We start from the raw sequence: 21,399 nt of genomic DNA on the forward strand, positions 1-21,399 counted from the left end.
TGAATCCAATTCTCCCTGTGCAACAAGAGAACTGTTTGGTTCTGCACATATATATTGTATCTAGGATATACTGTGACATATTTAACATGTATAGGACTGCTTGCCATCTGGGGAAGGGGGTGGAGGGAGGGGAAAAGTGGTAACAGAAGTGAGTGCAAGGGATAATGTTATAAAAAATTACCCAGGCATGAGTTCTGTCAATAAAAAAGTTATAATTATATAAAAAAAGAATATTTTACATAGACATCATTACCTGGTGATACAAATCTAGTGACCTCTATGTATTTCCATTGGCTCACACCACCTAAAGCCTAGAAACCAATAATTTATTTAGACTTCTTAGATGAGGAAACTCTCTTTATTATTTCAGATGGACACGTTCTTTGCAATTTTTAGTCTTTGAAAGTTGCCTGGGCACTGAGAGGTTAACTAACTTGCGGGGAATGGCAGAGCCAGTATTTGTCAAAGGCAGGATCTCCAACTCAGATCTTCCTGGCTTTAAACTCAATTATTGTCAATTACCCCTTGCTGCTTTTCACCTATACCAGTGAAATCAGAGGTCCACTCCACATTCCTTTCCCTGTTTAAGTTTAGAGAATTTTGTCATTGGTTTGATATTTATGTACCTCATACAGATGAAAGTTTACCTAAGTTATAGCTGGGCAAAATTTATTTTTAAATCTTAACTGTAAAACTTAGGCAATCTACACAATGTAACATAATGCTGCCTATATATACAAGAAGGATGTCTAAGGTCGAGTTTTATTGGAATGAAGGTGTCAACGGAAGAAAAAGGGTGTGGAGTATATATACACATACATAGATGTAATACACCATATTCTGGCTATAGAGAGCACATGGGGGAAAGGTAAAAGAAAGTAGATTTAAGTTAATAAGGTGGGAGAGACAGTTAAGGAGTTCAGGGCGGTGGTCGGAAAGGCAGTGCTGCAAGGAATCAGATTTCAGTTGCTGCACTGATTGCAATGAGTCACTTAAAGAGCCGGAGACCCTGAGAGCTGCCTTTGTTCATTCTCCTCCCGATGCAGACGGAGAGACAGCGGATTTCAACTTGTTGCGACTTTTTTCCTCTCTCTGTTCCCTAAGTGCAAACTCATGCAGTTTGTTCACTTAGTCTCTCTCAGCAAACTTCTCGAAAATGCTTGCAAGGTACAAGTTCTACTTCTATTCTTTCTCTTAAAGCAGTTTGTCCCATGCTTTCCATCTTAACCTATTCCCTTTCCTTGATAAACTCTTTTAGGCAGAACTGGGGGTCCTGGGGTTTGCCTGTCCTGCTCTGGCAAGCACTGATTGCTGCCGGCATCCTCGCTCAGAATACGGAAGGTAAGAAATTTTCCCCCGCTCCACATCCATTTAGTAATTTACAGATAAAATTAGGGGAAAGAAATGATGTCCCAAACAGCAGGATGATACTTGTAGAGAATCTAACTGTACTTGCTAACCGTTGTTCCTTAAGGAATTTGGGAAAAGTTACTGGCAGCAACTGCTCGTCATTCCTGAACATAAATGGAGAAGGAGAAAGTAATCTTTCTACTTAAGAGAGCTTGTTGTGAAATTATTCACTGACAGTTCCCAATGTAACATTAAAGTGTATTTTGAGTTCCCCAAGTACACTGAGGCTTACAAAATACACTGATGAAGAGAAGCAAGGAGGAAAAAAGCTATAATAAGGATTGCTGAAGATGGATGCTCAGAATATTGTAGGAAAGTTGGGTGGGTATATATATATATATATATATATATATATATATATATATATATGAATGCCCAGCTCCAAGTTGATGCCCCAAGTGAGTATGACTACCATTAGATGATCTCAGTGGGAAAACAGAAAGAATTAAAACTAAAATAAGTTTGTGGAGAAAAAAATTTTCCTTTCCACATGTAAAATATTTTCCCTTTTTATAATGCCCAAAGTGTAGGCTTTGCTTCTTGGGGCACAACTTACCTAGGCTCACATCTTTAAGAGGTAATGCATTTTAATTCAAGAGAGTATAATTCTGGTTCTCTATTCTCTGAATAATTGCTAAGAAATTAACTATGATCCGAAGTGGAATAGGTTGCCTCTAGAAAGTCCTGTTACTGGAGGTCTGCTGGCAAAGGGAGGGGGACCACTTGTTAGAGATGTGGTAGAGGGAATTAATGGCATAGGCAGAAGTTGAACAAGAGTACCTTTGAGGGAAGATCTTTTGAACTCTTGAGCTTTGGGGATTTTTTTCCAATGAGTATGTCAAATAATACTGCTTATCAGAGGAATTCAGACAGGATTCTACAATTTACATTCATTTTAGAATACCCTAAAGTTATTCCTTCTCTAGAGTAGAGGAAACTTCAAAGGGAACTGTTGGTTTTTTAAGATTGGGCGCATCCTTGGCTGCTATTAAAATGGATTAAATTCATTTGGGCTCTCTAGCAGGCCAAGAAAGGTAAGGGATGATGACTTCTCTTGAAAGAAGCTCCCCAAATGGTAATAGGGAACAGGTTCTTATGTTCAAATCAATTATAGAATAGCTATTTATAATGACAGCTCATTCCATTTTGGAGAGCTCCAAGGCAGTTTCCCTAATGGCTCTTTTATGAATAGAATGTGGAATTATTCTATCCTGAAGACAAAATGGTACAGTGAAAAGTGCATTTACAGTCAAAGGAACTGGTTTCAAATTCTACCTTTTGACACTGTGTGAACCTGGGTAAGTAACTATAACTCCCTGAATATCTGTTTCTTCCTATTAAAAATAAGAAAAAAAAAAAAACAAAAATAATCCAGACATTTAGAATTTTTACAGAAAAAGTCATGTAATTTTAGCAAGTTCATGAAATCTGTTCACCCAGTTCAAGATTCATTCATTCTTTTGTCCATTGAACAAACATTTACTATTCCTAGCCCAGTGCTAGATACTTAGGGAACTCAGGTTTACAAGATATGATACCTTCCAAGAAACACAAAAAGAAATGGAATCTATGATTTTGTTGATAAAGGGAATTCCCAAATGAAGAAACTCTCTCTACCTATGTAGGTAGCATCTTTTCTGAAAGTCAGACTTAGGGAGTTTTCTGTGGCTCTGAGGTGACCCAAACCATCCTTATTTTGAATCAACTCTCCTCCTATGCCATGTTGTTTCTCTCTCCAGGAAATAAGACCTATAAGATTTAAGGTTTGCTAAATCACATATCTTTTGTAAAAATTCTAAATACTTGAATCTTTTGGCTTTTTTTCTCAAAATGTTTCAGGCCTGATAGTTTTTTTCCTTATATTTTGTTGTTCGAGTAATTTCTGACTCTTTGTTGGATTTTGTTATAAAGATAGCAGAGTGGTTTGCCATTTCCTTCTCTAGCTCATTTTATGAATGAAGAAAGTGAAGCAAATGGGATTAAATGATTTGCCCATTGTCACATAGCTGGTAAGTGCCTAAAGACAAACTTGAACTCAGGTCTTCCTAACTCCAGGTCCAGTGCTCTATCTTCTGTACCACCTACTCCCTTTTCATATAAAAGATCTTTATAATATCCTTGTCTTCTTAAACTTGGAAACTTCTAACTTTTAAGGATTTCAGATCTCCAAGAAGTCATTTCAATTCTGCCACTCTCATGCACAGTCTGGAGGTGCCATTACCATTTTATTTTGTTCAATATTGACCATGGCCACCTCCACCTCCATACTCTATCACCATTCTCTAGCAACTGATGTCCTTTGGAGTTGGTATCCATAACATGCTTTTGGATCCCTTCTAAGATGCTGGCTCCTAACTGAAAGTCTTTCTTTCTACCTTTTCCTGAATTCAAATGTGACGATTTCAATATTTATATTAATAACCACTCTAGGAAGGTGATACTTGTAGTTTTTTTAATATCTAACTCTCATGACTTCCAACTCCATTGTATTTTAGCTATCCGCTAGGATGGCCATACCTTCACTTTTTCCATCACTCAAAAATGTTTATTTCCAAGACCTGAAATTTCTCTCACTAACTACAGTCATTTGTTTGTTCACCGCTTCTATACCTTACTTCTATACTAGTTCTTGACCTTCATTGTGACCTTCCTTCAGTATTATTTGATAGAATTAAAGAGCTTTCATAGACAAATTCCAAAAGACAGTCAGTTTTGAAGACAATGGGCTTTTTACTTGGTATTTTTTAGAAAAGGTCCCAAAAAGGGAATTCATATTGCTTAAAGGTAGACACCTCCAGAGGAGGAACAACAAAGCAGGGACACAAACCTCTCATTCTCAAACCAGGACTGACACTTCTAATCCCTGGAAGATTGCCAATCTCTCTTACATTGAGGGCTCATACTCACATCTCCCAAACGGTGCTGGGAAGGAAGAGAAAGAATATAGCTTCAGTCCTCAATATCTTTTCATTCTCTTTAGCCATCAGTCTTTTCAGCAATATTGTCTCCTCAATCTTAAATTCTTTCTCCTTTTGACATTTGAATGTCTGACATCTATTCAATATGTTTACTTCTCTCCTCAGGTCTCTAACTCTATTCTTTCTGCCTTTGCTTGACAGACCACTTCACTTCTTAATTTTCTAAGAGTGATACTTTCCCATATGAGCTCCTTTAATTCCCCCAAACATTGCCATCATCCTTTTTCTATAGTGTTGGAGAAAGAAGTGACTTTCCTTCTTTATAAGACCAGCTCCTTTCTCTGTACTCTCAGTACTATTTCTTCCCCTGTGCTCTCTCTCTCCCTCCCTCCTTTCCTCTCTCCTTCCCTCTTTTTGTCTGTCTGTCTGTTGCTCTATCTCCTACTACTTCCCTTACTTCCCCCCTTCCTTTATTTCAGATTACAAGTATGTTTAGGTTTTTCCTGTTCTTAAAAAAAAATCTATTAACCCCACTACTTCCTAAAGCTATTGTCTTGTAAGTCTTCTTCTTTCATGACAAACTTTTAGAATGAATAGTCCAAATTTGCTGGCTCCACTACCTTATTCCTACCTGTTGCAATTTGACTTCTTTTCCAACCATTCTAATAATATATAGCTCTCTTTAAAAACAATAATGTCCCTTTATTGCTAAACCCAAAGGGCTCTTTAAAAAAAAATCCCTATGGGTGGAATAGTAGAAATGCAAGTAATCTGATATAGAAAAAAGAATAGTAAATTTAGGGTTTAAATCCTAGTTCTACTATTTACTAGCCATGATCAGTTGAGCAAAGCATTTAATATCCTTAAGTCTGTTTTCTTGACCTCAAGTAAAAGAATGTATGTAAAATGTCTTCTAAATCACAATGTACTATTCAAATGTGAGTCATTATTGTCATATTCCTCTTTCTCAAAGTCTCTGTAGCATTTTACCTCATTGAGGACCTTAAGCTTCTTAATAGTATCTCCTCTACTATTACATGATGCTACTCACATGATTCTCCATCTCCCTCTCTGATCTTTGCTTCTGTTTTCTTTCCTGGTTCCCCATTTTCTTCCTCCCAAAACATGGACCTCCTCCCCCCTATTCTACTATTTCTTCTTTTTCTTTCTCCTTCCCTCCCCCCCTTTTTTCTCTTTACCTCTCTCTTCTTTTCCTTCCCCTCCATTTTCTCTCCTCTTCCTATCTCTATACCTCCTCATCGTTTCCCAAGGAGTCAGTTATCACCTCTGCAGATGATTCCAAAACTGTATCTTTATCCATCTTTCCTCTGAGGTACAATCCATTAGTTCTTACTGCTTATTAATTATTTTCTCCTGTATTTCAAATGCCAGGTGGCACCATAAACTTGATATATCTATAACTGAACTCTTAGTCTTCTCAAGATCTGATGATCCCCTTTAACATTCTTGTTTTTACTGACAGGAGTTTCAAAACTTTAACCATCTTTGACACTCTCTCTTTGTCCCTCTCTCCCTGTGTCCCTCTGTCTCTGTGCCATTTCCTCCACAAACTTTTCTTCTTCCTCCTCCTCTTTCTTCTCCCCCCTTTCTCTCTCTCTCTGTCTCTGTATGTCTTTCTTTCCCCCTCTCCACGCATATATTATGTCCAATTCATTGCCACATTTCACCAATTCAGTCTTGGCAACAAATCTCAATTTGGTTTCCACCTTAGTTCAGGCTTTCATCTTTTCTCGATGAGACTATTGCTGTAATCTCCTATCTGGAGGCCCAGTTTCTAGATCCATCCCTCATGTCATGTCTTAGGCAACATGGTCCAGTGGACTTGCTTGACTCCTGGATCTGCTACTTACAGCTGTGTGATCTTTGGCAAATCCCTCAGTATTTCTGGGTCTAACTTTCTCATCGGTAAAATAAGTGGGTTGGATTGAATGATATCTGAGGTTCTTTTCAGCTCAAAGACTATTAAAATAGTCTTTAATCCAGTGAATATATCTTTGAAAATATATTGCTACTCTCCTTATAGACTACTGAAACTGGCATTTGAGATCATTCACAATCTTTTTTCATCCTTCTCTAATCTGCATTGCACCCATTCTGGACTCTTTCCACACCCCATTCTTTATCTCCCTTTTCTTGTCTCTTTGTTTCTGCCTTCAACATCTCAATCATTTTTCCTCAGTCTCTTTTGAAGTCTGTCCTTTGTTTGATGGTCTAGTTAAGTGGTACATTCTTTTGGAAACCTTCCCTAACTATCCTAGGTGAAAGGGTTTTGTTTTTCTTCACTTAATTTGTGATAACATTTTGCTTGGACAGTTCCTTTGCATCCATCTTTCTTTTTTTTATCTTAATGTGCTAATGTCATCATTTCTCCCACATTAAATTGTCTGTTCCTTGAGATAAGGTTCAATGATATATCTTTTACCTTCCTTTAAGGCATAGCTCAAGAACCATCTTCTGGATGAAGTCTTTCTTGATCCCTTAACTACCAGTGCTCTCCCTCCAAAACTAGCTTTCAGTCAACTTCTTCGAGTTTTTATTTATTTGCTTCACATTTATGCTATATATAATTGTCTCCTCCAATTTGTATGATATAAGTTTCTTGTGCCTGTGGGATTGTTTTAGTCTTTGAACTTGTATTCTCAAAGCTTGAAGTAGGTGCTTAATCAAAGCATTTTAATGAATTGATTGATTTTATTCCCAGTGCTTAGCATAATTGTTTTTGAATATTAGATGCTTGGAAACATTTGTTGAAGTTGGAAAATAGAAAACATTTTGCTCTTTCTAGTGATGGACAGGGAATCTTGTGATAGTTATCAAAGATATTAAACCTGTTTTCCATAAGACAAAGTTGAATTTTGTATATAACAATCATTTTATATTTTCCATAGAATCTGGAAAAAAAAAAAGATGGTAGTACATGTCATGGAATTCTTTTAAAATGAAAATGTTTGCATTTAGATATGACTTAGCAATTCAGAGATAAGTTTGCAGCATATCTGTGACCTAAAGGTTAAAAATTCAAAAGAAATTTGTGAGGAACCCCTACATAAGCCTTAAGTCCATCAAAATGGCACCTTTATTCTTTTTCCAAGCTCAGCTTCAATGCTGTTGGACAATAAATTAATTTTACATAATTTTTTTTTCTGACATTTGTGATATTAGCCAATGAATTGCCTCAGAGTTCTATTTTGGGATTTTCTGATTTGTGTAACAGTGTCAGAAGGCCTCCAGACATTTAGTGGCTAGGTCGTTTGGGGAGAATTCTCAGTTCTCTCATTCCTACTTCTCATCCAGACAATCTTGGCAAATCATTATGTGACACAACTTATAAGCTCTTACATCCCCTGTGTAAGTGCCCAGTTCACAAGGTAAAAGATAGGTAGTTTTATTGGAATCATGGAAGAAAGAAAATAGAGCAAATGCCTAAGAGAACCTTTGGAAAACAAAACCCTCCATATACTTTTTTCCCCATAAGCAATTCTCTCCTTGAGATCCTTATTGAGTCATAAAGGATTACTGTCCTAAGAAATCAGGTAGTTCATCTTCCAGCATGCTGCTCCTCCCAAGTGTTGTCAGTGGGGCACCTCTTGTACCCCTTTGTGGCTCCTCTGGCAGTTCTCTATCACTCTTAGCAGGGAGATCAAATGCTTCTTTCCATTGTGGGTGTCCATTGTTTGAACTTGTATTCTCAAAGCTTGAAGTAGGTACTTAATCAAAGCATTTTAATGAATTGATTGATTTTATTCCCAGTGCTTAGCATAATTGTTTTTGAATATTAGATGCTTGGAAACATCTGTTGAAGTTGAAAAGTCTTTGTTACCATAGGAGAGAAGGCAGTTAGCTTTATGCCATCTGTCCGGACTTTTTATTGGACTTAGTGGTCCTTAGACTCACATGTGCTAACTTCCAAACTCACAAAAGCTTGCTCTGTGAATAAAGACTTGTTGCTCTACAATTTCAGCAAAATCCCTGCCAAAATCTCCATATTCAGTTGTGGTGATTGCAAACATTGATGTCCTTTCTACCTTTGACACCTGGCAGAGAATTCACCCCCCATTATAACAAAGTATATCCCACTTGTTTGAGGACAAAGTAAGACTCTCCAACTTCTACCTAATTATCTTTCTTTAAAAAAAGTATTGACTTTTTTTTTTTTTACTTCTATCCCTGCACCTAGCCTTTCCTCATAATAAATATTTAAAAGAAAAGCAACAGTTCTTCAAATCAACCAATAAATCCATGTAGTGAAAGCATCCATAGCATTCCATAGCTATAATAATTCATTTCTCTAAGGAAAGAAAAGAAGCCCTGTTTCTCATATTTTTACCAGGTCCAAGTTTTTTCATTATAATTACATAATGCTCATTTTCATTTTATTTTTCTTTCTGCTTAGATTGTTGCAGTCATTGCATGTGTACAATGTTTTCCTGGTTCTGTTTACTTCCCTCTGAATCAATTCATTTAAGTCTTCCCGTGTTTCTCTGAAGCTAGTTATCTTTCTTAAATAATGAAGAATCTATGGTAGGCAATTAGATGAGATTGCTTAACTCATTCAGGAATGTAACTGTTTCCCAGCTGATTCTACAGTGGAGGAAGTGGGAAAATGTGCATTCTCTAAGTCCATCAGCATGCACTCCATTAGGAGATTCCATGAAATTTGGATGAAGTTGAAAATGAAAAGAGAGAAAAGGTCCTACTGGTGACTAAAACTATATGGAAGTAAGGAGTGATAGCTGAGTATATTGGCTGAATGGAAGCCCTGAAGTTGTGAGGAGTAATGGGAACAATATCTTCAGCAAACTGAGATCACCCATTTGGGGCAAACAACCGAACAGGAAGGCATGGCTACAATTTTGTATATCCACCTACAAAGATCATGTTTCAAATCCTGCATTCAATTTTCTCATGATTGTATGACACTCTGTATATCCAAATGATTATTGATAAATATTTGGTCTTTGTTACACAACAGAGAAGTGACTGCTTTTTTTTTTCTTCAAGCAAACATGATGAACTAGTTAATATTCCACTTAAGAAGCTTCTCTCAGTGCAGCTTTTTCATGTGACACATACTTTTAAATTTAATTTCAGGCTTAAATGCCTCAAGTGGGTGGCTCTCTTTCATGTTTAATTTCCCCCATCCATCAGGATATGAACTATCAGTTTGAAAAGCAAAATTATTTTGATTCAGTTGAGCTTTCCAATTGTACACTGAAATTTAATGATAATTAAACTTCCCTTTTCATTCTCTTACATGAAGCTTTCTAAGAATCTCAGAAGCCACAATTGAGAATTGCTTTGAATACATTGTATTAGTTGCTATTGTGATAATTTTTAGCTAATTTACTTTTGCCTCTGCCACAAAATTTCTAATAGGATGTTCTCTTATGTTATAGGACTGATTTAGAATTTTTTGAGACTATTCCAATGGCCTGTGAATGCCAGTAGGTCCCACCAAACTAGAAAGACTTTGAGTAGATGATCTGGCAGTGGCCTGTCGATAGGTTGCCTGAGGACCAGGCTAACTAAAAGAGCGGCATGATGTAATGGTAGACATGTCAGGGTCCTTTTGGGTCCATGTCAGGAAGACATTCATTTCTCTTAATTTTTCTAGTCTTTTACTTTGGAAGTTAAAATCTCTTCTTCTCTGAAAATCTGAGCCTCAGTTGCCTCATCTTTAAAATGGGATTCATAATACTGTACTAACTATTGAACCTTTTAGGGCTTTTGATGCTCAAAGAAGGTAATGGGAAGCAAGCATTTTATAAACTTTAAAGCATTACTTAAATATATTTGGAGAGCCTCATCAAGAGATAATAATTGATTTTGGTCAGAGAAAGTCATAAAGACTGTCTACTGAGGCATGGTAATCATTAATATTTGCCAATGTACCCAAAGAAATCCTGAGTTCTTGAAGGCCTGAAGCATTTCTGTTTGGTTTATGGTCAATTTTCAATTTGTTTAGTTATTTTGGTAGTATATGACTCTTTATGACCCCATTTGGGGGTTTTCTTGGCAAAGATGCTGGAGTGATTTGCCATTTTCTCCTTTAGTTCATTTTATAGTTGAGAAAACTGAAGCAAACAAGATTGAGTGACTTGCCCAGAGTTGCACAGCTAATAAATATCTGAGGTCAGATTTGAACTTAGGAAGATGAATCTTCCTGACTCCAGATCCACCACTCTATCCTAACCATCCTAGCTACCCTAGCTAATTTTCAATTAGACAAATATTAATTATCTACTTTATGTGTAATCTACAGAAAATATTAAATCTCAGGCTGGTTTGCCTCTCAGTCATTCTTTTGGACTATTTTCTCTACCTATCATCCAGGATACATTTGCTCAGGGAACACAAACTGCCCAAGTATTAGTCCAAGTCAAACATAATTAAAAGGCTAAATCCAGTTAAAAAAAATCATGTATTATATTCCAGTCCTATTAGAAATTTCTTTGGAATATTCCTTGTGACCAGTCTAATCCATTTATATGGGTAATCTAATTCAATAGAAGTATATTTTTCATCACAATGGCAGTACATACTAGTATTCAAATCTGTGTCATCTACTGAAGATGGATGTGGCACCCAATTAAAGAGTTCTGAGCCAAATGAAGTCTAAAGCTGATTAAATAACCTTGCTAAATTTGACCCCAAGATGGCAGACCCCAGGAAAGAAGGAGTCAATGGATTGCTTAATGAGGGGTGAACAGACATTGGTCAGAAGCAAGCAGGTCAAAGCTTCCACATCAATCTGGTTTGGGCTCATGAGTGGCTACTATACTTTGGCAATATAGAAAAACTAATAAAATAAAATAAAACTTAGGAATCTTGATCAGGTATAAGTTGAACTAGATGACCTCTGGGGGTCCCTTATAGCCCTTCCTGTCTCTGATTCATCAGGGACTTGATCTATACTTTATTGAAGCCAAAGATGCACTTTTACTTTCTGACTTTCATACAGAGTGATAATCCATTTACAATGAAGCCATATAACAAAGTCTTTCAGACCATACAACTAAGTAAGCTCATTACTTTAATGCAGTTGGAAGCTCCATGGGTATTTAAGAATACCCATATCCATGTACTCCGGGATAACCACAAAACAAATATCGTTGGAGAACAGTGATTTTTCAGTAATAAATGTGCCCAAGACACAAGTCCCCAAGTGAACAGTTTCAGTTTTCATTGATTTTTAAAAATGAATTCTGGCATTAATGAAAAAGAGAGCTTGATACCAGAGAGGATTTAAGTCTGAGTTATGTGACTAAGATTGCTGGCTCCTAGGCAGGATAAAGCTCTTAGGCAATGCTCTCTATTATATCTCTTCCTTTGCTCAACTTGATGTCAGTGGCTCCATATTAAACCAAAAATGATTTCTATATTCATCATTAGTCACTGGTAAATGACCAGTAATGCAATTTTTAAGCATGACCTTGCCCTCCCCCCACCCCAAATGTCCTGTAGCTAGCTCTTTGTTCTGCAACTTTCCAATCTACTTACCATCTAATGTTGGCTACAGCTAGCTGTATTTGTGTTTGTGTTTTATCTCCCTACCAAGTTTAATCTCCTTGAGTAGAGGAATTTACAACATATCTTTTTTCCCCTTGTCTTTTTCAGGATAGGCTATAGGAAATTCCTTATTCATTATTCCTTATATATTCCTTGTTCATCAATTTATAATCCAAAAAGAATTGCCTAGCCTTCTCCCTCCCCTTCCCCCACTCAAAAAAGCTAAGTTCCTTCTGGCAGTGATTATTTTTCCTCTTTTTGTATTCAAAATGCTTAACACAGTGCTTAACCCACTGTAGGTACTTCACAAACATTTATTAACTGATAATTTTTTATTTTCTTTAACTTAATTATTTGTTATTCTTATAATACAAAATTTGATTTTCTTTCTTTAGGATTTTGTTGTTGAGGTTCCATTTGGATCATTGAACCAATTTAGGGATCCTTGAACCAATGACCATTTTTAAGGTATTATGGTTTTTAAAGGATGCAGTGAATATTTCCACCCCTTTACAAGGGTTTGAATGCATAATCAGTTCTTTTTATAAGATTCATGTAGTCCTAACAAATATGTAAGTTTTTGCAGTCATCTTCAGACGATGTCATAACTCTTAGCAAATAATTTTTCAATTGGGAAGGACCACATAAAAAAACATACATGCACCCAGTGAACAAGCATTTCTCTCCTCATTTGGTCTTATTCATCCTTCATTTTAGTAAGCTTTGTATACAAAGTTTAGACTTATACAAAAGAGAGAGAGAGAGAGAGAGAGAGAAAGAAAGAAAGAGAGAGAAAGTTGCATAGAGTACATAAAGGTTATGTAACTTGTCTAAAGACATAAATAAAATGTATTTGAGACAGGACTTGAATCCAGGTTGTCACTATGAGGTGAGTTCTCTTTTTGTTACTTCATTTTCCCTCTAATGCAACATCTAGTATTTGAATTTCTACCAGCATAGAAATATTGCATGGGTGTACAGTGTCCTAGGGTTAACAGATATTTATTGAATGAATGAATTTTGGGGAAGAAGGGGAATTATGTATACATAAAGGTCATGAGAATACCAGGATTGGAGTTGGAAGTCTTAACTTTTCACCTAATTTGTGAATTTCTTGATATATAGCATTCCAGGAACCCAGAATTTACAATGTCAAAAGAAAAACCAGTCTCTGCTCTTAAGTAGCTTATAATCTATCTACTGAGGAGATACTATACTATACATATTTAGATAAGCATATTTGTAATAATTTGAGGGAAAGGGAGAGAATTCTAGCAACTATGATAGTCCTTGAAGCTAATCCTTTAAGGAATCAAGAATTTTTACAAAGTCTAGATTGGACAGAGTACATTTTAAGCATGGGCCAAAAAAAAAAAAAACCAACAAGGAAACAGGCAAGACATGGAATGCCGTTTCAGAGAATACCAAGTATAGAACAGTTAGGCTGGAATGTAGAATATAAGAGAGGAAGAAATGTAAAATAAATTTATAATCTGTACAATGTATTTTCATCTACTTTATTTTTTGTGGTGTAAAAAGTAGGACTGATCCCTTCCTCTGTGTAAATCTGTAACACTGATCCACTAAAAAGGCTTTGTTGTATTTGAGGACAGTTTACAATTAACACAAGGAAATCTGTGAAGGATTCCATTGATACACATAAAGCAGTTAAGAATATGGTCTAGCTAATAGAAGGTGAAACAGAAATATTAGGAGAAAGGTGTAAAAAAGGGGGAGGAGCTCTAAGGGGAAGGGCTATTTGAGGGAGGTAGTCATCAAAAGCAAAATACTGAGGAGGAAGGGAGAAAGGTAAAAGAAAAGCATAACAGGGTAAATGAGATGGCAAGGAATACAGAATTAGTTATATTAACTGTGAATGTGAATGGGGTGAACTCTCCCATAAAACAGAAGTGAATAGCAGACTGGATTAAGAATATGATCTAGAAACTCTGTATAGATGTCATGTAGGAGAAATAGATTTTGAAATCATCTGTATAGAGATGATAACTAAAGATATAGGTATAGAAGACGTCACTGAGACAGAAAGTATAGAAAGAAAAAGAGGCTTGTAATGTTCTAGTTAGCTTTCTGGAGGTCTCAGGACTGGTCTTGATCTCAGCAGAATGATAACCACGAGAATGGTCAGGAATAGAGTCCAAAGTCTTTATTGTCTCCTTCAGTCTTCCACTATGAAAGTGCAGGAGGCAGGAGAGCCACCATGAGGCTGATCTGATGGAATCTCCATGGCTGACTTTGTCCTCAATTTAAATACTCTATTACAAGTACATCATCATAGGTGTCACTCTTGTAGAATAGGTGTCAACTTGTAGAACTGTACTAAAAGTACATGTAAACTAGAGAATCCTTATCTTAATTCCACTGAGTTAACACCTTGTTGTAGGATCAAATCAATCATACTGAGGTTTAAGTATATTTCTCCAGAGTTCCTGCCCTTTACAGAGACTGAGGATAAAGCCTCTGCCCTCTATAGCAGATACCTATTATAAGAAATTGTGGGTTAAACTGCATAGGAAATAAGAAAGAGTTATCAGACAAAGAGGAGCTGATGGTGTGATTAAGGCAAGAGAAAGTTTTGAGTTTCATACAGTTAAAGTGCTGCAACAGGATGGAGAAGTCACTTATTTGGCTCTCAGGAAGCCATTATTGCCCTTTGAGACGTCAAAGTGTGACACACAGAAATGAACTAGTATGGATTGTTTATGGCAGAAAACAATTGGATTGTCACCTTCCTTACTCCTGGACACTTCCTTCTATTGTTGTAAGGCTAAAACTAAATTAGCTGTTTTGGCTGCCACATTATATTTCTAGTTCATATTGAGGCTTTGGTTCATTGGAATCCCTAGGTATTTGTTCACATGAACTTTCTTCCAGCTATATCTAATCTATTTTATATTAGTGTAGTCATTTGTTTTCTTTTAATTTTTAATCCAAGTGGAGAACTTCATATTTATCTCTATTAAATTTTATCATATTAGTTTCCACATAGCTGTCAAGATCATATTGGATCATAATTCTATTATCTCATTTAGCAGCTCTCTTTTCTCATTTCATGTCCTCTACAAATTTGACAAACAAATTGCTATGACTTCACCCAAATCATTGATGAAATGTGGGGAACGTCCAAGGAGAGAACTAAGGAACAGTCTTAACCAGTTTTCTTCAGTAGAGTCTTTGCTCTTACCAATATATTTTCAATTCCACAAATGTGAGTCAAAAAATATTTGCCAAGATCCACTAGCTATAAGATATTATGGTAGGTGCTGGGTATAGGAAAACAATAATAAAATAATTCCTGACTTCAAGGAGTTTACAATTTACTATTGGAGATAGTATAAACATGTACAGAAGCAACTAAATTCAAAGTCAATGCCACATAAAACAAACTAATTTCAGTTGACAAAAAATGCTAAGGACTATGGGATTGAGTAAAAGTTGGTTCTGGATTTTTCCCTTTGGTCAATCTGTGTTCTTAAAGAGTCAAACAGATTCTTGAGATGAATTGTGTATGATTCCTATTTATTGTAGAATGGGACATTTCCCTCCCAAATCATCTCTTTTCATGAAGATATGGGAAAATAGTTCCATTATTCAGAGGTAATTAAGTGAGCCAATACATATTCATATTCTTTATGACTTTTTATAGTTCAATGATGCTTTGATTCTTTCTATTCATGTAACTCTTAAAATTTGTAAAAGCCTTATCTCACAAAATGGTAAGGTAGGTAATACATGTTATTTCAGTTTTAGAGATGAAGAAACTGAGACACAAAGATTAAATAACTTGGTTATAATGTGAGAGCTAAGACTTGAATTTAGGTCTTCTGACTTAAGGCTCAGCACTCATCTCATGACACTGTTGTATCTTCCACTCTGATTGAAATAGGAAGACTAGTTATTTTTTCATTTCTCAGATCCAACTCAACTATGTGACAAACATGGTGAATACTGTCAGGGGCATCCTCAGAAAAAATCCAATTATCCCTCATAGTCAGCCTTGGTTCCTATAGTCCATTCCCAAAAGGAATATTTGTATATTTTCAAATTGCATTTTAAATTAAAAAGGAGATAACATATTTCAAAATATGGCCTTGGGGCATTAGCTGCTACAGATACTGTTACTATCAAGTACATTTTGATGTGCTAGTTATTGGGCTGTATTTAGAATACAAAACAGATCCAATTTGCTTTGACACCAGTGAGTAGGATAATCTATGTCAGTGATAGAAATATTTGGTAACAGGTGTAGAACAAATTTCTGAAGCCTTTTGTTTCTCTCCAGCCTTATTTAAGTCACTATGCATAAACAATAATTTTGGATCACTGCAAACAACATATTTGCTAAATGACTTAATTTATAGCTGTGTCTTTTGTTCCTCAGAATTTGTCACACTCAAATGCATGAGCGGCGGTTGTGACTGGCTTTTGTGAAATACAAATTTTGCCTCAGCATCTTGCAAGCTGAAATCGCATGACCTCATTTCACACTTTTCTGTCTATCTTGTGTCTTGGCGCCCCAACACATGCACATCTGTTTGGATGTCTTGAAGCTCATTCACAAGATTTGTTCTGGGCATACCTGCCAAATTAGAAGAGATTTAGGAAAAATATGTCCCTTTCAGTTGCCAGAATGACCATTTTCACATTGCATTCCCAATCTAAGCTCAGCTCCTTTTCACTGCTGTTGAGGGGACTTGAAGGAAAATGTAATAGACAATGCCATGACATTAAATCCTGGTTCCCCAAACAAAATTTTGAAAAGGATTCTTCTTACCTACTACTGGTCATGGGAATGCCATTGCATTAGACCTTGGAGGGGGAAAACTATGGGGAAGAATAAGGAAAGAACTCTTCTCTTTTATTGCTTTTAAACAAGACAAGAGCTGCTTGGGCAATAGCTATAAATAAGATAATAGGGAATAAAATAAAAAATTCTTATTAATAAGAAGCTGGTGAGCCTTTATGTGATGGTGCTAAATGATATAAAAGATAGTCTTTGTTTTCAATGCAGAAATAGAATTTCTTACTATTACCATAGATCCATAAATCTGGGGAGTTGAGTCACACCAGAGGTCATCATTCCAGGATCCTTATTTTACAGATAGGGAAACTGAGGTACAGGAAGCTTGAGTGGCTTGTTTGAGGTTACAAAAATAAGGGTGAGAATAGTGGGATTTGAATCCAGTTCAGGACCAGTATTCTTTTGTTTTTTTCTTTTTTGCTGAGGCAATTAGGGTTAAGTGACTTGCCCAGAGTCACACAGCTAAGAAGTGTTAAGTGTCTGAGAGTGGATTTGAACTCGGGCCCTCCTGACTTCTGGGTTGGTGCTCTATCCACTGGACCAGTATTCTTTCCACTATGCTATACTATACTATCTCTTTGTTTAATTAGAGGGGAGAAATGGCTTGCATGAGGTATCAGTAGACAAGTGAAAAAGATGAGTTCATTCCCCTTTTATCCCCTGGAGTCACACTCCCAGCCTTATCCTTTCCCTAAGTAAGGTAGAATGCAATGGCATTCCCATGGTCTACAGTGGGTAAGGGGAATCCAGGATTTAATTTCATGGCATTGCCTGTTACATGTTCCTCAAATCCATTCATCAGAAATGAAGAGGAGCTGAACTTAGGTGCACCTAGTATTTTATAGTTTCTCAGATCCATAGTGGGAATTAGGTCAGAAAAGTATTATAGCCCATTGTACTGATAAGAAGACTGAGGCTCACATGTGCATAAATGACTGGCCCAGGCTATACTAATGGTAAGTGGCAAGGACTACAGCTATTTCCAGTATACCTTAAGACAGGTCAAGGAAGTGTGGTTTTTCAAAAGCCTTTTCCTATGGAAAAAAGCTTTCCTAGAGGGTGAAACATAGTAGACAGAATTGGCAAAGGGAGTAGTAGAAAGGACTCTTAGCCAAGAGAGCTATTATCTAACTGTAATGGGGGATCCCTTAGGATCAATCTATCTAGAAGCAAATTGAGCAACTCGGGAAGTGTAGATAAGCAATCCAAAAGATAGACTACAAATTCAGTTCTTCTCACTGTCCCAATCTGTGGCATGTACATGAGTTTGGCAAATTGTAGAATCTAGAGGAGGGGATCAAGATGATACAGGAAGTGTCCAGAACTGGGGTTTTAGGAAAGATCTAGGGATATTGAGCTCAGACACTAAAAGACTTAAGGAAGATATAATCGTTGTCTTCAAATATTCGAAGGGCTCCACATTTGAGAGATTAGACTTCTGCATAATTTCAGATGGAAAAACTAGGACCAGTGGGTGGACATTGCAAGTTGACAAATTTTGACTCAAAATAAAGAAGTTTTTAATAATTTGAGCTATTCTTATAAGGTAATGAGTTTCCTGAGACCTGAAAATGTTCAATAACAAACTGGTTGACCACTTTTAGGAATGGTGCAAAAGGAATTTCTGCACAGGGAAAGTGGAGTTGTAACTGATGGTCTCTAAGATGCCTAATAATTTTAGGGTTTTCTAATGCTTTTCTTTCAAAATATTTGTGAGGGACATACAACTTCACTGTTTGCTTTAACTTTTCTTAAGGCAGTATAGTCCTGCTTTGGATAAGTATTTTCAAAGGATCCATTCTGTGTCAGGTATATTGGGGTAAGAGAAAGCAGGCTCTCAATCTCTCCTGCTGGCTCAGTGTGGATAAAGAGAGGTTATAATTTTTTTTTTTTTTTTTTTTTTTACCCATACTCATGCACAATCTTGTAATGTGGTTGAAGCAGGGCAGCCCATATTTTTCCAGGCTTCAAGTGGAGCAGAGAATAACTGGGATTCAACCACAGCTGGGGCACGGTGGAATCACAGAGTGTGTGTACGTACCTCTGACAGCTCAGATGTGGCAATATTTTCCAGCCAGTTCCTAGCCTCCCTTAATGCTGAGCCCAAGCTTCTTGAGAGGAAGCTGGTTGCTCTGAGGTTACATAAGCTGATATACTTCCCTAGCATCAGCCCTTCTGGCTCAGACATTACTCCTGGGGATGATAGGGCACCATCAGGACCAACAGATTCAGCAACATGTGATCCCTTGTCAAGTGACACAAGTGTCATTGGTCACTTGTTAGGTTTATGTGCCTCTAAGAACAACACTTATTGCTAGGAATTATTTTAAGCCGTAAGGGAAAATTCTGTTTATTTTATTATTATAGGATCATAGATTTAGAATGGGGAAAAGGGGAAAACTCAGGGACCAAGAATAACCAAGAGGATATTTCACTTACTCAAAGACACACAGCTATGTCAGAACTCTGATTCCAAATTCAATCTTCTTTGCATTATACTAAACTTCATCTATAATAGCAACAATAATAATATTGGGGCTAAGTAGCCTAGTGGATGCCAGACCTAGAGTCTGGAGATGTGAGTTCAAATTTCATTTCAGATATTAACTACCTATGGTACCTGAACAAATCATTTAATCTCTGTTTACTTTAGTCTCTTCATCTATAAAAATAGTGAAAATAATTACCTTTATTTCCCAGAGGTGTTGTGAGGATCAAATGAGATAATTAAAGTGCTTACTTAGCACAATGCCTAAGCATGATATCAATTTTAGCTATTATTTTTAGCTCTTTAGTCATTATATCAACAGTACACTCCAACATTTGTTAAAGAATCATTGTGTGCAAGGCACTATTTTTATTATTATTATTATTTTATTGTTTAGCTGAGGCAATTGGGGTTAAGTGACTTGCCTAGTATCTGAGGCCAGATTTGAACTCAGGTCCTCCTGACTTCAGGGCTGGCAACCTATACACTGCACCACCTAGCTACTCCTTCAAGGAGCTATTATTTATAAACACAGGCTGTGACAACCAGGATTTGAATACAGATCCACCGATTCCAAATCTAATGTTGTTCTGTATTACAATGTCTTAATCATTTTCTAATTAACATTTTTGCTTTGGGTTATTACAGTCTATATAACCTGGAATGCCATCCAGAGTCAGGAACAGGCTTACAACAGCCCCCCATTAATATCATCTTGGGGAAGGATACAGGATGTCCTGGATTCACTGGGAGAAAATTGAGCTTCAGCGGGGAAGTGAAATGGCCCAAGCTAAAAGGAGTCACTGTCAGGAGCAGCTGTGGATTTCAAAAATTTTCATGGGAAAAGAGCTACATTAGAGTCCTTAGGCAGAACTAGGGCCACTTTCCAGGAAACAGTCTTTTTGACAAAATGAAGACAGAGGGCATTTATGATTTTAGCTAGAGAAGACTCCTTCTCTAGCTAAAATCATAAATGCCCAGAACGTGTTGGGCTCTTTGCTAGGTACTGAAAAAAAAAAAGATAAAAGTGAAAGAAACCCAGCCCTCTAGGAGATTATTCTAATTGTAGAGAGAATATACACATGTATAAAAGTCCATCAATAAACAATTATTGATAGGAATATCATGAGATCTAGGACATTGCATGCTCTCCCTGTATACAGAAAGTTCAGTACTAGGAAGGAACCCAATCCTCAAAAAAAGGGAAAAGACTCTTTTGTCTTGGTGTTTTGTTTTGTTTTTGTTTTTATTCCCATTCCAGAAACTTGGGGAAAAATGGTTAAACACAAATTTGGCTCATGTCTACAGTATCTTCAAAGGGGGAGAGAGTAGAAAGGTCCTCAATTTATCATACGAATCAGAGATGCGACAACTATTTATTTCCTCCACATAAAACTTGCTAAACACAACTACTCAAAAGTGTATATTGACAATGAATTAAAACAGGATGCTATAATAGAGCTGAAGTATGTTCCACATAAAGGCTGAGTGTAGGGGATGAGGGGGGAGATATTTCCCATTCCTAAACTCAAGATTCCTCTAAGTCAAATATCTCAGGATCTAAACCAGAATTTGAAAAGTCACTTTTCTGATGTTATTCACCAGCCCCTTTTCTCTATCATCTCATTAGTCTCTGCACAGTCTGATGGATGGTTAATTAACCTCTGCAAATATTAAATCACAGCCTGTTGCTCATAGTATCCTGCTAGAATTTTGAATAAGATGGAATTAGTTACAATCAGTGTTGAGATTCAAATGAATATTCTTGAGTCTGAATGTGCCAGAGTCACAGTGTTCATTTTCCTGTTGACACAGCAACTTTTTCAGGGAATCTCAAGCTCACCATATTGTTGCCCAGCTATCAATAACTAATAATAATAATTGCTACCATTTATATAATGCTTCCCATGTGCCAGGTATTGTGCTAAGTACTTTCATTCTGATGAGATGACCCTCAGAGCTGTCCCTATGAGATCATACAAAGTAGGTACTAATTATATTCTTATTTTAAATATGAGGAAACTGAAGCAAATAGTCACATGCCCAACATCACACAACTACTAGGCACTTACCTGGGGCTAGATTTGAACTAAGGTTCCCCTAACTCCAGGCTCAGAGCTCTATTTACTGCCCCACTTAACTATCTTATACTCAATCCACCAAATCCTGTCATAAATTGTAAAGGTATTTTTTTTCCCAGTGTCTCATAAAATGATTCAGGAAATGATATTCAC

General features: G+C 36.6%; 1 protein-coding gene across 3 annotated transcripts in view; it reads left to right on the forward strand.

The window, feature by feature from the left end:
* Positions 1–908: 908 nt before the first annotated feature.
* The window catches only part of COL15A1 (collagen type XV alpha 1 chain), a 195,569-nt gene continuing 175,078 nt past the window's right edge, over positions 909–21,399 (forward strand). For 2 of the 3 annotated variants that reach the window (XM_031945528.1, XM_031945529.1), the window contains exons 1-2: positions 910–1,167; positions 1,259–1,341. In XM_031945528.1, coding sequence (XP_031801388.1) covers positions 1,157–1,167; positions 1,259–1,341 — 94 coding nt within the window. In that variant the 5' untranslated portion in view covers positions 910–1,156. Of the gene's footprint in view, positions 1,168–1,258; positions 1,342–21,399 lie in introns of all 3 variants that reach the window. The other variant, XM_031945530.1, reaches the window with a different exon arrangement.

Source organism: Sarcophilus harrisii, chromosome 1 (genome assembly GCF_902635505.1).
Source record: "Sarcophilus harrisii chromosome 1, mSarHar1.11, whole genome shotgun sequence".
Taxonomy (NCBI): domain Eukaryota; kingdom Metazoa; phylum Chordata; class Mammalia; order Dasyuromorphia; family Dasyuridae; genus Sarcophilus; species Sarcophilus harrisii.